The following is a 17,863-nucleotide window of genomic DNA, read 5'->3' on the forward strand; positions in this document are numbered from 1 at the left end:
AAGGCCCACAGTGCAGATTGTTATCAATAGAGAGAATAAAAGAGATGAAGAAGAACTAAGGGACAATATAGTACACAGGACAGTGGCATTAGTTTCAAATTTCTCGAGAAAGAGCTATCACAGACACATTCAAGCTGTTATAGCCACCTTCCTTGCTGAAAACGTTATGGTTCTTTTAGAGTAGCCTATTGGTGGGCTTGGTGGTGCCCATGGACAGTAACAATACCTATGCAGGCATAGTATGACTATTTGGCAATACCAGGATTTCCCAAAGAATTACCAATGGGTCCAGTGTCTATGATGGTGATGGAACTACCCTAGGTAGTCCAAGAAGATTGACTGCCTGTTTATTTTTATTGAGACAAATTGACTTTTATAGAATCATTAACATTTTATTTTTAACTGCTGGGATATTATGCAAATTTCACTTACAGCATAGCCTCTTCTTTATGAATAATAATTCTTGTTAAATCGTATAGAAGCCGTGATGAATTGAAAGGAAAGTAACAATTTAAATTGAGATTGCAGAATCCATTACTTTTCAATCAAAAGCGTACATGTATCATTGCACTGTTAATGAAATCCCATCAATAAAAGTGAAAATATGCTAACTGCATCATATAAGAGTGGATGACACAGTTTGGTGCTTGCATCTCAAGGTAAGAATTATATTCCACACTATAAGACTTGCATCAATGAAAAACTTATTTCTATAATATAATTTTAATATTCAAAAAGTCATTGTATCATACATAAACACCTCACATGTTTAAACAGGAGAAAACAATTTACTGACAAACAGCAAAATGTGCCACTAGAAATGGTTGAAATAATTTACCTATTTTGTGCATTTACAAAGCTAAACGAGTTTGCTGGAAAAAAACGGCAACACAGAGTACCAAAAATATGTCAAGTTCCACAGCAATAATATTATTTTACATTCTACATAACCAAAGTATTACTGTACTGGCATTTAGGACAGACTATATAAACTTCTAGTTTCTCAGCACATACCTATCCATTCATTTCAAACAATTATTGATAAGTGTGATGATATTCATGACCACAAAGAATAAAATGGATCATGAATCATTCCCACAGTGATAAAAAATATATTCTATCAGTCAGGCAGTGTTTTGTAGCTTTCTGAAGTACCAAAGCCATGCCAGTTTGTTCTTAATATAATGGCACATCCAGCACGTTCAGATTCCATCAGCTAAAAATAATGACTTTGTACCAAATAAGACAGAGGTAGCACAATAAGAGTATGTAGGTAAAACGTTTACCAAAAAGAACCCCTAATAATTTTTGTATCCACCACCTCATTTTTTGCATTTCAGCTGCTCAAGAAACTAGAAAATAATGCAGTCTGCCCAATTGACGAAAGAGATCAAAATTTCACAACTGACTGAAAACAACGTATTAAAGTAACAAAAAGTAGCACTTGAAGCTCACAATAAATTCTTAAAATTGGCACAGTTATGCTTGTCTTTTTAAAAACAATCAAAAAAATTTCCAGCGTTAGAGACATGGCAATCGCCATTTGCAAATAACAACTGCTGCTTTCAGTTGAAGTGGTTACATAACACATTCCACATCTATTTGATCAATAGCAGCAAAATATTATATGTGCCCATGAAAATAATACCTGCACAACATTACTGAGGCTGTTGCTAAGGTAAATGTAACAGTGATGATATTCAATAAAGGAAGAAGCGAAGTTAACTGTGCCAGTAATATTTCTTCATTTATTGAACCATCTCTGGAATTCACCTTAGGAACTACATATGTCCATGATCTCTATTCACTGTTAACAATTCAAGAATATATATTAATTCTTGCATTTTATACATTATAGTATGTAAACTAGACAATATATTAATATAGATGTATTACACAATAATGAACTCAAAGATGCTTGGATTTCAAATTTGTGGATTCAAAGTTATCACAAAACATACAGGATTTTATTGTGTTGAAACCTGTTCCGATATTAGTTTTGCGTTCATTATTGCTTCAATCTAATACACCTTGTCACAGTTTTGCACTTTTAAAACATCAATAATCAATTTAAACACAAATAAAATGGGGCTGCATTCTTTGCAGATATGCCCCCAGTTTGACATCAACAATATATGTTTTCAGTAGTACAAGTTGCCCAATGTCTTCACTTTTTGAACTGCTGGAATTGTAGGCTTTCTGCTCTACTCATGCCTGTGTAGTCAAACTTTATAATGAATTAGAAGGTGTGCACTGATACAGGTTGTTGTTAACCATTGTTCAACTCTAGCTAACCTACTTAAGAATTCAGGCTTTGTGAACTTCCAAGAGTAATAATGCACTGCCATATTTTTATATAAGGTAAACCACTGAATTAAGATGGTTAGCTATGTAAGAGGAGCAAATTTTTCAGTACTGTATAGGATGTGAATTGTTTATCTTATTGATTAGACTTTGGAGAGTTCAGAGCATTATTTTTGATTTTTGGTGCAGAAGCATCTCAGTACACTCAGAGGTACAATGAATCTTAAGTGTGAAAAAGCTGTATATCCTGTTCCTCCAGCCAGCATCAGAGTTAGCTTTTGTGACTGAATATGTTTATAGAATGTGCTATACTTTACAATGAAGAATTTTAGAAAATCATATGGAACGTGCTGTGCTAAATTCATTCAAGAATGCACACCTTCACAATTCATTATTGTTCATGAGTATTTACCGGTTCCTTTATTATATAAGAGCTCCTACACCACATAGAGTCCACAGATATAATGGAGTTATTTCTGTAGATGTGTGTGAGCAAGGCCATCATTATGATATCATCTTGTCCAGCAACAGATCAAGCAACTGGCAAGAAACATCAGTATGTGAGAAGCACAGAAAGAGAAAGAGGAGCTGAAATGGTTGTTGCTTTTGTTCCTCTCCCCCAAGCCAAGATGACTTTCTTAGAAGTACAGTAATGTTTGCATGGAGCACAGGCTAATGCACCGGACTCAGATGGACTTGGAGGGGAATCCAGAAGGGCATTTGAAAGTTAGATAAAAGAGTGCAGCAAGCAACAGGCTCAAAGTGTAAATTTACGAAAGATGCAAAATAATCAAGTGATTGCATGCATTATATTAAAAGAAATTATGTATAGATCAGTTATAGCACTAATATAGATTCTATGGGAGAAATATAACAACCGCTTGCTTAATGTAGAATAGGATGTGCTAAATAGAAGGCGCTAAACTATGACCCTGCCAGAGAAACTTTAAAACAGCATTAAGATAGTATCAACAGATTGCAACTAAAATGTGATGCACTTACGTTAGCAGACTGAAGGACATTTATAATGAAAAAGAAATGCTTACCTAAATAAACAAAGAGCAAAAAACTGCAGACGCTGGAAATCTGAGACAAAAATAGAAAACACTGGAAATGCTCAGCAGGTCAGATAGAATCCCTAAGGAGAACTGATGAGTTAATATATTGGGTATGAACATCACTTCAAATTTGTTGATATTTTGAAGAAGGCTTGACACCCCAAAGCATTAGATCCGTTCTCTCCGCTGTTGCCTGACCTGCTGACTGATACCAACATTTGCTGTTTATATTTCTTATCTGTTCAGAGTCGCCCAGAATATCCACAAAATCCTGTAGCGCAACTATTTCTACTTTCTATTTGAAGGTATACATGGGACTAGTAACCATGGTGATACTTTCTCTGTTGAGTTAACAGTTAAATCATTTGAAGTTCAACTTCATTAAGAACCTAATCTGTTTGCCTTCACCAGGCTAACCCTTCATTTGAAACAAAAACAGACTGAGCATAAATCTTATGAAGGCAAAGGTTTTAAGATGTTTGAAGAAAGTTACTCAAGGACTTTAAAACTGTGATAGTCAAGATGTCATCATTCTGGATCTGGGCAAATTACAGTAAAACTGTAACGGAAAATATGCAACAAAACCATCATACTAATCTTTTTAATGTGTCTTGTTTCAACCAAACTACAGTCCCCACTAAAATTAAATACTAAACAAACTGGCAAAGGTTTTTTTGCATTGTTTGGAATTTGTTAATTATTATATCCATAAACCATGTTTATTTTACTATGTGCCAACACATGTGCATACTAATTCATGCACACTCACATAAACCTGTTAACGTATATCTCATTGTATACTGTTCTTCAAATAATATGAATATTCATGTTTGTCATTGAATCTCTAGGCTTTTTTGCATTATTTAAAACAATTACACGTGACATGGGAGTAATTTTAAAGCTGCAGTATCCCTTTTGTTGGCACTGTCTATGGACTGATTGCAAAGCCTTTAAAAATTCTAATTGTATTTAAACATTTTAATAGCATTTTCCTTTTCACTAGAGAATGGCTTGTTTGTAGTTTTCTGACCAACACATAAACTGAGTTTCACAAAATGCACTGTTTGATAACTTTTCACTCAACAGGTAAAAATTAGAAAAATAAATGTGTGTTATGCTAGCAATCAATCATAATTGCTAAGAACACATATCTAAAAGTAATTAGTTGACAAGTTTACTCATATATTCTCCATACAGCACTAATTACATATAACCCACATTCTAAGTGATTGCTCTGGCTTGAGGCTTTTTTTCTTCTGACTCTCCACCACAATATGATAGAGGTAAAATTACAATTATAATATGAAATGGATAAAATATTAGAAGCCACTAGTACAATTACAATTACATGAACACTAGAATTCTTACTCCAATATAGTTATGTACTAATATTAGAATGCAAATGAGCTATTGAAAGATATGACACCTCTTCTTGAATAATGATATGCAAATTATTGACAATGTGATTGAATTATTTAGATGGTTTCCTCATACAAATACAACCCCAGTCCATCCACTATAATGGAAATATCAATATAAACAGATCAGATAAAGGTGTGGAAGAATGGTTGTTTTTTTAAGCAATGTCCTAAAATTAATATATCAATAATTCAAACAATGACAAAATTCAGCCATGTATTGTGATAGTTAATATAATAAGCACTGAGTACCCATGAGATACTTCTTTCTTGGTTTTTAAGTAAAGATGGATTGTTGGTGCCATATTCAATTAAACTTACTGAACAATATGAATATGATATGATCGTGCAATAAAATTCATTCACACAATTGGTCACAAGCTATAAGAACTCATAATGTCTTGAAGAATGATTAGATCTCAATGATTCATTAAAATTGTTGAAATATTCCAGACACGAGAAATGTAGTAAAATATGTCCCATTGCTGACCAATGGATAAGACCTTTTAATTTCCATGAAAAGTCTTGATGTTACTTATATAAATGTTATTTTGACAGTCAAAAGTAGTCTATGAGCCAAGTATAAGGGATACTGCAACTTAAACATTCTGCTCCTAATACAAGATATGTTTCATATAATGTATCCACATGTGTCTTTTACAGCTGTGTACGTGTTGGTAATAAATATATTCCCTTACCATTGGATCACCTCACTTCTTTCATACAAAATTGGAAGTTCTTTTGGTCCTGAATTCTATGATCCTCATCCAATAATTTTACATTCATTTTTGGTCTCAACCGAGAACTTTTGCAGTTTCACATCAGGGACATAGGAAATAACAATCTTTGTAACAGATTGCTAAAGTCTTGAAGTCAACTTTACCTGCAATTATGTCTGTTCTTTAAATAGTTGTCATTGTGAGCAACACACTCGGCATTCATGCTATCTAACCAAGTCATCCTCTTCCCAGCCCTCTATCTAAATACAAGTAAAATTCCACGTGAAAAGAACCCACAAGGTTTAAGGCCACTAGCAGATAGTTTTCTACCAAAATGTTGTTCTCAAACTGCTTGTGGAATTCATTTTGATTCCAACATTCAGAGTAATCCCATCTTCAATTATGCAGATTCTATGCCAGTATTTGTTGACATGAATAAAACAAATTATGTTTGAGTTAAAATTGATGAAAGTTTTCAGATTTCTTATTAGCTTCAGCTAATCTTTAGATCAACATACATATACATTCACAGAGATGAAGAGCTTTGAGTATAGTCACGCAGAACAAGAGTGTCGTATCTAGGGGATGATGGGATGCAAAGTGCTGATTCTGATACAGGAGAGTTGGGTGAACCACTCCCTGAATCAACAGAGTCTCTGAAAGGCGAGGGAGGAGTAAGCGCTACAAGCTCCTCAAAGTCTGTTTTAACCACTGAAGTCTCCGAAGTGCCATCTTTGGCGCTTGCATTTGAAACACCACTGGCAGACTGTGATCGCCCATTCACCTCGATAGCTGGGAGAGGCTGGATATCGGCAAACGTTGTGATGGGTGTGGGCAGCTGTATCTCCTGAGGAAGCAGATATGATGAACAGATGGGAGATGCTCCTATGACCCCTGAAGGAGCTGATGAAAGCATCATAGAATTCAGCTCACTGATGTTGGCTGTGAAGCGGTTCACCACACTGCTGATCTGCTCCATCAAAGAACCTTGGGAAGAGCTGCTTCTCTGGACATGCTCAGACTGGAATGCTGGCATATCATTCTCTGCTCGGCTGACAGATCCAGCTCTGTGGCTCACAGTACTGATGGGTGAAGGTGTCTGCGGTACATACTGGACTGGATAGTGCTCCTCTGCCTCAGAGACATCATACAGACCTTTGATATTCGTTTCTGGATAGCTGTGGCTGCTGTGCCGACTCTCAGAGCTCTTGGAAAAAGGTTTGATGAGAGCAGATTGTTTAGAGGTATTATCCTTCTTCTTTATGTGGACAGAAAGCCTCTTCCACAGGTGATGGCTTCGAGAAGTGCGTTCATTTTGAGCCCAGGTTACAGATTTTCCATTTGAGCTGGAAATGGATGCAAAAAATAGAAAAGAATTTTAGTGATGTAATACAAGACATCTTCAGTACATTTTTCACACAATGAATCAGAAGTTTGCTGCATTTTGTTTTAATTCTTCTCTGAGTTAGCAGGAATAGCTTTTTTTACCTTTAACCACAATGCAAAAAGTAGCTTCAATTCACCCAACAAGGACCTCAAAGGTAGTAATCTCCGGATTACTCCCAGTGCCATGCACGAGCGAGTACAGAAATAAGAGGATAGTGCAGTTGCATGTGTGGCTGGAAACATGGTGCAGGAGGAAAGGCTTTAGATTCCTGGGGGCAGTGGTACCTGTACAAGCCAGGTGGGTTGTACCTCAGATAGGTCAGGATTATTAGCTTGGCGGGGAGGTTTGCTAGTGCTGTTGGGGAAAGTTTAAACTAGCATGGCAGGGGGATGGGAAACTCAACATAGATTCAGAAGGAAGAGCAGCAAAGCTAAAAATAGAAGGCAGAAAATTAGTGAGTATGGAAATCAGGAATCAAAGGCTAGAAAATAGACAAATAGGCAACAAAGGAGTTGTTCAATTGTTAGTTCAATATACTTCAATACAAGGAGTCTAGTGAATAAGGCAGATGAGCTGAAGGCACAGATAGACACTTCGAAGCATTATATCATAGCTATTACTGAAATGTGGCTTAAAGCAAGGCTGGAACAGCAGCTCAACATTCATGGTTACAGGGTTTTCAGACAGGACAGAGAGGGGGATAAAAAAGGGAGGGTTGCAATATTGGTCAAAGAAACAATCACAGCTGTGAGGAGGGGTAGTTTTTCTAGAAGGAGCATCAAATGAGGCCATATGGATTGAACTGAGAAACAAAAAAGGATAATCATACTGCTGGGCATATACTATAGACCTACCAAACATTGACAGGAAGATAGAAGAGCAAATGTGTGGGCAAATTGCTGAGAAGTGCAGAAGCAAAAGGTCAGTAATAGTACGGATTTCAGCTATCCTAATATAGAGTCAGAGGATGCTTACAGCACAGGAGGCCATTCAGCCCATTGTAGCCATGCCAGCTCTCTGCAAAAGCAACTCAGCTAGTCCCATTTCCCCGGCCTTTCCCTGCAGCTCTACAATAGTTTTCTCTTCATGTGCCTATCCAATTCCCTTTTGAAAGCCCCAACTATATTTGTCTTCACAACATTCTCATGTAGTGCATTCCAGATCCAAACCACTTGCTGCATAAAAAAGATTTTCCTCATGTCGCACTGATTCTTTTGCCGACCATCTTCACCCTTCCACCAAAAGGACCAGTTTCTCTATTTATTCTCTCTAGGCCTCTCATGATTTTGAACACCTATATCAAATCTCGTCTCAACCTTCTCTTCGCCAAGGAAAACAACTACAGCTTTTCCAATCTATCCATGTAACTGAAATTCCGCAACCCTGGAACCATTCTCGTAAATCTTTTCTGCATCTCTCTAAAACCTTCACATCCTTCCAAAAGTGGTTCCCAAAATTGAACACAATATTCCAGTTGAGGTCAAACAAACCAGTTTTATAAAGGGTCATCATAGTTTCCTTGCTTTAGTACACTACCTCTATTTATAAAGCCCAGGATCCATATGTCCTTTTAACCACTTTCTCAACCTGCCTTGAACAATTTGTGCACATATGCCCCCAGGTTTCTCTGTTCCTGCACTCCCTTTAGAATTGTTCCCTTTATTTTATATTACCTCTCCTCATTCTACCTACCAAAATGTACCACTTCACACTTCTCTGCATTAAATTTCATCTGCCACGTGTCCACCCATTCCACCAGTCTGTCAATGTCCTCTATCACTATCCCCCTCACAGTTCACAATACTTCCAAGTTTTGTGTCATCTGCAAATTGTTAGCCTGTGCCCTGTACACAGGTCATTAATATAGATCAAGAAAAGCAGTGGTCCTAGTACCGACTCCTGGGAAGCCCCACTGTATACCTTCTTCCAGTCTGAAAACAATTTTTCATCACTACTTTCTGTTTCCCGTCACTCAACCAACTTCATATCCTTGCAATGACTTTCCCTGTTATTCCATGGGCTTCAATTTATGTGTAAATGCAGTTTGATAGCACTGTCAAAAACCCCTTCCATCACTTTGCTGATGATTGAGAGTAGGCCAATGGGCAGTAATTGGCCAGCTTGGATTTATCCTACCTTTTGTGCATAGGACATTGCTGGGCTTTTTTCCACTTTGTTTGGTAGATGCCAGTGTTGTAGCTATACTGGAACAGCTTGGCTAGGGGCATGGCAAGCTCTGAAGCACATGTCTTCAGCACTGCAGCCTGGATGTTGTCGTGTGTCCCATAGCATTTGCTCTATCCAGTGTGCTCAGCCATTGCTTGATATCATGTGGAGAGAATTAGTTGGCTGAAGACTGGCTTCTGTGATGGTTGGGACCTTAGTTATAGGCTCAAATAGATCATTCACTCAGCACTCCTGGCTGAAGAAGGTTGCAAATGTTTCAGCTTTGTCTTTGTAATCATGTGTTAATGGGACTAAATTCAGTGCAAAAGATTTAGGAGGCACAGAATCCTTCAAATGCATTCAGGAGAACTTTTTTAGCCAGCACGCAGCAAGCCCAACCAGAGAAGGGGCAGTTCTGGAATTGTTTTTGGAAATGAATCTGGACAAGTGGCACAGGTATCTGTGTGAAAGCATTTTAATGGTAGTGATCATAAATCAGTTAGATTTAGAGTGGTTATGGAAAAAGATAAAGATAGACCAACTGTAAAAGTTTTAAATTGGGGAAAGGCCAATTTTACAAAGTTGTGATGCGATTTGGCAAAAGTGTACTGACAACAGATACTTGCACATAAATCAGTGTCAGAACAATGAGAGGCATCCAAGGAGCTAAAGAGGGTTCAAGACAAATACGTTTCCACAAAGATAAAGGGTGGGACTCCCAAATCTAGACCCTGGCTTTCAAAGAGTATTCAGAGTAGAATAAGGCAAAAAAAAGCTTATGTCAGGTGCTAGAAGCTCAATACTGCAGAAAGCCTAGAGGAGTATAGAAAGCACAGGGGTGAAAATGAAAGCAAAATTATGAAAGCAAGGAGAGGAGGACATGAAAAAATATTGGCAAGTAACATCAAGGAAAACCCAAAGTTGTTTTACAAATTCATAAAAAGCAAGAGGATAAGTAAGCAAAGGGTAGTGCCAATTAGAGACCAAAAAGGTAACGTGTGTGGAGGTGAAAGACATGAATATGATTCTTAATGAATTCTTTGCATTTGTTTTCACAAAAGAGGGGGACGAAGCAGACATTGTAGTTGAGGAGGAGGAGTGTGAAATATTTGATGGGGTAAACATAGTAAGGGAGGTAATATTAAGGTGTTTAAGCATCCTTGAAAGTGGATAGACCACCAGGCCCAGATGCAATGTATCCCAGGCTACTAAGGGAAGCAAAGCTCTGACCATCATTTTCCAATCCCCTCTGGCTACAGGCGTAGTGCCTGAGGACTGGAGGACTGCTAACGTATCATTGTTTAAAAACGGAGGAAGGGATAGACCAAGTAATTACAGGCCGGTCAGCCTAACCTCGGTGATGGAGAAATCATTGAAAAAAATCATCACTTAGAAAGGCACAGATTACTCAAAGACAGTCAGCATGGATTTAAGGGAAGGTTATGCCTGACTACCTTGATTGAGTTTTTTGAGGAGGTAATAAGGAGGGTTGATTAAGGTGGCATATTTGATGCACACTATCTGGATTTTAGCAATGATTTTGACAAGGTCCCACCTGGCAGACTGGTCAGAAAATTAAATGCTCATGAGATCCAAGGGAAAGTGTGGCAAGTTGGTAGGAAGCACAGGGTTACAGTCGATGGATGTTTTTTGACCGTAAATCTGTTTCCAGTGGGGTTCTGCAAGACTCAGTACTGGTTCCCATGTTGTTGGTGGTATGTATAAATGATTTAGACTTAAATGTAGGAGGCATGATTAAGAAGTTTGGAGATGATAGTGCAGAAGAAAGCTGTTGACTTCAGGAAGATATCAATGGACTGGTTAAGTGGGCAGAAAATTGGCAAATGGAATTCAATCTGGAGAAGTGTGAGGTAATACATTTGGGGAGGAAAAACAAGGCAAGGGAATACACAATAAATAGTAGGATTCTGAGAAGTGTAGAGTAACAGAGGAATCTACGAGAGTACATGTCCACAGATCTCTGAACGTAGTAGGACAGGTCGAAAAGATGGACGAGAAGGCATACAGAATACTTTCTTTTACTGGCTGAGGCCGAGAGTATAAAAGCAGGAAGGTATGCAAGAACTGTATAAACCATGAGTTAAACCACAGCCAGAGTACTGCGTACAGTTCTCGTCATCACATTACATGAAGGATGTGAGTGCATGAGATAGAGTACAGAGGAGATTTAAGAGGATGTTGCCAGGAAGGGAGAATTTTAGCTATGAGGCAAGATTGAATAGGCTGGGGTTGTTTTCTTTGGAACAGAGGAGGCTGAGGGGAGATTAATTTGATGTGTATAAAATTATGAAGGGCCTAGATAGAGTGAGTCGGAAGCACCTATTTCCATTAGCAGAAAGGTCAATATTTTTCATTTGTTCACGGGATATGGGCTTCACTGGCCAGGCCAGCATTTATTGCCCATCCCTAATTGTCCTTGAGAAGGTGGTGGTGAGCGGCCTTCTTGAACTGCTGCGGTCCTTGGGGTGTAGGTATACCCACAGTGCTGTTACAAAGGGAGTTCCAGTATTTTGACCCAGTGGCAGAGAAGGAACAGCAATATAGATCCATGTCAGGATGGTGTGTAGCTTGGAGGGGAACTTGCAGGTGGTGGTGATCCCATGCATCTGCTGCCCTTGCCCTTCTAGGTGGTAGAATTTGTAGCTTTGGAAGGTGCTGTTTAAGGAGCCTTGGTGCATTGCTGCAGTGCATCTTATAGATGGTACACAACACTACCACTGTGCGTCAGTGGTGGAGGGAGTGAATGTTGAAGGTTGCGGATGGGGTGCCAATCAAGTGGGTTGTTTTGTCCTGGATGGTGTTGAGCTGCTTGAGTGTTGTTGGAGCTGCATCCATCCAGGCAAGTGGAGAGTATTCCATCACACTCCTGACTTGCGCCTTGTAGATGGTGGACATGCACTGGGGAGTCAGGAGGTGAGTTACTCGCCACATAATTCTCAGCCTCTGACCTGCTCTTGTAGCCACAGTATTTATGTGGCTGGTCCAGTTCAGTTTCTGGTCAATGGCAACCCCCAGGATGTTGATAGTAGAGGATTCAGCAATGGTAATGCCATTGAACACTAAGGGGAGATGGTTAGATTCTCTCTTGTTTGAGATGATCATTGCCTGGCACTTGTGTTGTGCGGATGTAACTTGCCATTTATCAGCCCAAGCTTGGATGTTGTCCAGGTCTTGCTGCAGGTGTACAAGGGCTGCTTCAGTATCTGAGGAGCTGCAAATGGTGCTGAACATTGTGCAATCATTAGATAACATTCCCACTTCTGACCTTATGATAGAGGGAAGGTCATTGATGAAGCAGCTGAAAATGGTTGGGCCGAGGACACTACCCTGAGGCACTCCTGTTGTGATGTCCTGGGACTGAGATGATTGATCTCCACCAACCACAACCATTTTCCTTTGCGCTACTTATGACTCCAACCAGCGGAGAGTTTTCCCCTGATTCCCATTGACTCTAGTTTTGCTAGGGCTCCTTGATGCCATACTCTGTCAACTGTTGCCTTGATGTCAAGGGCAGTCACTCTCACCTCACTTCACTTCTGGAGTTCAACTCTTTTGTCCATGTTTGGACAAAGGCTGTAATGAGGCCAGGGGACATAAATTAAGTCAATTGGTAGAAGGATCGGGGGGATTTGAGGAGTAATTTTTCACCCAGAGGGAGGTGGAGGTTTGGAACTCACAGTCTGAAAGGGTGGTAGGGACAGAAAGCCTGATCACATTTAAAAAACACATGGTTTTTTTTTATTCATTCATGGGATGTAGGCATCACTGGCCAGGCCAGCATTTATTGCCCATCCCTAATTGCCCTTGAGGAGGTGGTTGTGAGCTATCTTCTTGAACCGCTGCAGTCCATTTGGGGTAGGTATACCCACAGTGCTGTTAGGAAGGGAGTTCCAGGATTTTGACCCAGCGACAGTGAAGGAACGGCGATATATTTCCAAGTCAGGATGGTGTGTGACTTGGAGGGGAACTTGCAGGTGGTGGTGTTCCCATGTATTTGCTGCCCTTATCCTTCCAGTTGGTAGAGGTCGCGGGTTTGGAAGGTGCTGTCGAAGGAGCCTTGGTGCATTGCTGCAGTGCATCTTGTAGATGGTACACACTGCTGCCACTGTGCGTCGGTGATGGAAGGAGTGAATGTTTGTAGATGGGGTGTCAATCAAGCAGGCTGCTTTGTCCTGGATGGTGTCGAGCTTCTTGAGTGTTGTTGGAGCTGCACCCATCCAGGCAAGTGGAGAGTATTCCATCACACTCCTGACTTGTGCCTTGTAGATGGTGGACAGGCTTTGGGGAGTCAGGAGGTGAGTTACTCGCCCCAGGATTCCTAGCCTCTGACCTGCTCTTGTAGCCACGGTATTTATATGGCTACTCCAGTTCAGTTTCTGGTCAATGGTAGCCCCTAGGATGTTGATAGTGGGGGATTCAGCGATGGTAATGCCGTTGAATGTCAAGAGGAGATGGTTAGATTCTCTCTTGTTGGAGATGTTCATTGCCTGGCACTTGTGTGGCGCGAATGTTACTTGCCACTTATAAGTCCAAGCCTGGATATTGTCCAAGTCTTGCTGCATTTCTACACGGACTGTTTCAGTATCTGAGGAGTCACGAATGGTGCTGAACATTGTGCAATCATCAGCGAACATCCCCACTTCTGACCTTATGATTGAAGGAAGGTCATTGATGAAGCAGCTGAAGATGGTTGGGCCTAGGACACTACCCTGAGGAACTCCTGCAGTGATGTCCTGGAGCTCAGATGATTGTCCTCCAACAACCACAACCATCTTCCTTTGCGTGAGGTATGACTCCAGCCAGCGGAGGGTTTTCCCCCTGATTCCCATTGACCTCAGTTTTGCTAGGGCTCCTTGATGCCATACTTGGTCAACTGCTGCCTTGATGTCAAGGGCAGTCACTCTCACCTCACCTCTTGAGTTCAGCTCTTTTGTCCAAGTTTGAACCAAGGCTGTAATTAGGTCAGGAGCTGAGTGGCCCTGGCGGAACCCAAACTGAGCGTGACTGAGCAGGTTATTGCTAAGCAAGTTTCATGGCCATCATTAGACTAGCTTTTAATATGCACTTGAGGTGCCATAACCTACAGGACTATGGACCAAGAGTGGAAGATGGTATTAGGCTGGATAGCTTTTTCTCAGGAGCACGAACATGATGGGCTGAATGGCTTCCTTCTGTGTCATAAATCTTTCTATGTTTCTAAGATAATCACATAATATTTACATCACGAAACAGGTCATTTGGCCCAACTGGTCCATGCTGGTGTTTAAGCTCCACACAAACCGCCTTGCACCATTCTTCATCTAATCCCATCAGCATATCCTTCTATTCCTCTCTCTATCATGTACTTAGCTAGCTTCTCCTTAAATGCATCTATGCTATTTGCCTCAACTACACCTTAGAGAGATAGAGAGACACAGCACTGAAACAGGCCCTTCGGCCCACTGAGTCTGTGCCGACCATCAGCCACCCATTTATACTAATCCTACATTAATCCCATATTCCCTGCCACATCCCCTCCTACGTTAATCTTATATTCCCTACCACCTACCTACACTAGGGACAATTTACATTGGCCAATTTACCTATCAACCTGCAAGTCTTGTGGCAGCAAGTTCCACATTCTAACCACTCTCTAGATAAAGACAAAAAATGCTGGAAATACTCAGAAGGTCTCGCAGCATCTGTGGAGACAGAACTCAGACTTCTGCTAAATGATTATTGACCTGAAAAGTTAATTCTGTTTCTCTCTCCACAGGTGCTACCTGACCTGCTGACTATTTTTAGCATTTTCTGTTTTTATTTTTGATTTCCAGCATTCATGGTATTTTTTTGTGTTGCTCTGAATAAAAATGTTTCTCTTGAATTTTCTATTGAATTTATTAGTGACTATTTTATATTTATGGCCCCTCGTTCTGGTCTCCCCGCAACAAGTGGAAACATCTTCTCCACGTCTACCCTACCAAACTCTTTCATAATCATAAAGACCTCTATCAGGTTACCCCTCAATCTTCCGTCTTCTACAAAAAAGACCCCAGCCTGTTCAATCTCTCCTGATAGGTATAACCTTTCAGTTCTGGTACCAATCTAGTGAAGCTTTTTTCAGCTTATCCAGTGTGTTATGCTCACGAAAGGAACAGTTATGAACTAAAGTGAATTGGAGCAATTATGTATTGTAAAATTGAACTGGGGAATTAAACTCCAAAAGATGGACATATATTGCTGCAGCCAAGATGGAGGAAGAGGTGAGGTGACCCCGCCCCCCCCCAACTCCTGTACTGCCAACATACATCGTGGCTGTTCGAAATTAAACTCATCATCGCGTCAAGACTAGTTCTGGGAAGACACATTAAAATGTTAAAAAGGCCATTCCCAATGCCAAATGGCTCCTATCTGCAAGAACTGCGTTGACAAAGAGCTTTGCAGACAAAATGTCGCCGGATGCAAAACCAAAATAAAATGAGAAATAACACCAATTTGTCAAAGATAAGCCACATTCCAACCCCATTGTATAACAATGGCCCCATGTTCAAAGACATTGAATGGATACTCCAGGGGAAAACATCTAGGGTCACCTGACCATAACCCAGCCTGATAAGGGTTTTCTTAAAAAAGAGATTTCTCTGAGAGGGTCAAAAAGCCATTCCAACCAGAGAAGCTGAGAGATCTATCCAGCTAAGCAAGGAGACCTGCCAGCACCATCTTTAAACTACTGAGGCAAAGCGACTGCAAGGTGACATTTGGGGAGGGCAAACAAAGTGAGGGAATACACAATAAACAGGAAGATATCATGAGGGGCAGAGGAAGTGAGAGACCTTGGAGTCCATATCCACAGGTCCCTGAAGGTGGCAGGACAGGGAGATAAAGTGGTGAAGAAGGCATATGGAATAAAAGCAAAATACTGCAGATGCTGGAAATCTGAAATAAAAACAAGAAATGCCGGAAATACTCAGCAAATCTGGCAGCATCTGTGGAGAGAGAAGCAGAGTTGACGCTTCAGGTCAGTGGCCCTTCATCCAGACCTGCTGAGTATTTCCAGCATTTCTTGTTTTTATTTAAGGCATATGGAATGCTTTCCATTATTGGCTGAGGTATAGAATACAAAAACAGGGATATAATGCTGGAACTGTATAAAATGCTGGTTAGGCCATAGCTGGAGTATTGCATACAGTTCTGGTCACCACATTACAGAAAGGACATCATTGCTCTGGAGAGAGTAGAGAGGAGATTTACAAGAATGTTGCCAGGGCTTAAAAATTGCAGCTATGAGGCAAGATTGGATAGACTACAGTTGTTTTCCTTAGAACAGAGGAGGCTGAAGGGTGACTTAACTGAGGTGTACAAAATTATGAGGGTCTAGATAGACAGGAAGGACCTGTTTCCCCTAATGAAGAGGTCAATTACCAAACGCACAGATTTAAGGTGATTTGTAGAAGGATTAGTGGGGATATGAGGAAAAACTTTTTCACCCAGAGGGTGCTGGGTGTCTGGAATTCACTGCCCAGATTGGTGGTGGAGGCAGAAACCCTCAACTCATTTATAAGGTACCTGGACCTGCACCTCAAGTGCTGTAACCAGCAAGGCTATGGACCAGGTGCTGGAAGGTGGGATTAGATTGGGCAGTTAGTTTTTTCAGCCAGTGCAGACATGATGGGCTGAATGGCCTCTTTCCGTGCCGTAACTTTTCTATGTGACCTCCAAAACTCCCCATCTGAGAAACTGAACCTGGACTTCCACCATCAACTTTGGACCCTTCAACAATTCCAGGATAAGGAACATTCAGGCCTGCAACATTTAAAAATTCCTCCCGGAAAACCAAGAAGGTTTCAAAGTGAATTCTCTTTACAACAATCAGACTCTAATTGCAAGCTAGCTTCTACTCTATCTTTTTTTAAGTGTGTGAATGTGTGCGTAGGTGAGGTTGCAAAGATTTTTGGGCATTGTTCAATAAATGGTTAACTTACTTTCAAAAAAAAAACTACAAGAAAAACTGTCGTTTGTCAGTTTATTTGACCTGCAAACATTCAGGAACTAAAATACGATAAAAAAAAACACTATATGTGGTCAGTTGAGACGTGAAAAGTGAAAGCTACCCATACCATTTCCCATCTGTCCGTAACAGACTGGGGGCTTGTCCGGGATTTGAAACATCAGATGAATGGTTAATTTGGAAACAGGAGGAAAATGGATTCCTAAAATTGAAAAAAACAAATAAGCAGGTTTTCTCATATTCTTTTCTTCTCTACAGTGCTAAAATACTTAAAGACATGGCCACATTCGGCACCAAAACATTTGTAGAGCAGGGAGAATTATCATGGGAAGCATTCGATTCAGTAAGTATTGAAGACTTAAAAGCTGTAGCTAGCCAGGTGGGAGTAACTTTCAGGCAGAAAGCAAGGAAACCTGAGATCATTCGGAATCTGACTAGGCATTTTAATATTACCCCTGAATCGGAAGGAATGGGCATGGAATCTGAAACTGAAAAGGTAGCCCTAGTTAGACTTCAATTGGAAACACGAAAAGCAGAATTGCAGTATCAAAAGGAAAAAGAGGCTGCAGTGAGACAGTTTGAGGCAGAAAGAGCAAGGTGGGAATGCCACCAGGAATTTAAATATTGACCCCAATTCAGAACAAAGGTTTGATGTTTTGAGACACTCATGATTGGTGCTAACATTTAATGAGGAAGAGGCCGAGTCATATTTAGTCTCTTCTGAGAAAATTGCTATCAGATTAAAATGGTCAAAAGACTTTTCACCCACCTTTACAAAGCAAGATAGTGGGGAGAGCTTGTGA

At 40.3% G+C, this 17,863-nt stretch overlaps 1 protein-coding gene across 2 annotated transcripts in view; it reads right to left on the minus strand.

Annotated features, from left to right (window-relative positions):
* Positions 1–766: 766 nt before the first annotated feature.
* The window catches only part of grm5b (glutamate receptor, metabotropic 5b), a 755,124-nt gene continuing 738,027 nt past the window's right edge, over positions 767–17,863 (minus strand). Inside the window, exons 8-9 of one of the 2 annotated variants that reach the window (XM_068033977.1) lie at positions 17,170–17,262; positions 767–6,845 (exon numbers count right to left, since the gene is read on the minus strand). In XM_068033977.1, the coding sequence (XP_067890078.1) occupies positions 6,026–6,845; positions 17,170–17,262 (913 nt within the window). In that variant the 3' untranslated portion in view covers positions 767–6,025. The remainder of the gene's footprint in view (positions 6,846–17,169; positions 17,263–17,863) is intronic. The other variant, XM_068033978.1, reaches the window with a different exon arrangement.

The sequence above is a fragment of the Heterodontus francisci genome, chromosome 6 (genome assembly GCF_036365525.1).
Source record: "Heterodontus francisci isolate sHetFra1 chromosome 6, sHetFra1.hap1, whole genome shotgun sequence".
NCBI classification, from domain to species: domain Eukaryota; kingdom Metazoa; phylum Chordata; class Chondrichthyes; order Heterodontiformes; family Heterodontidae; genus Heterodontus; species Heterodontus francisci.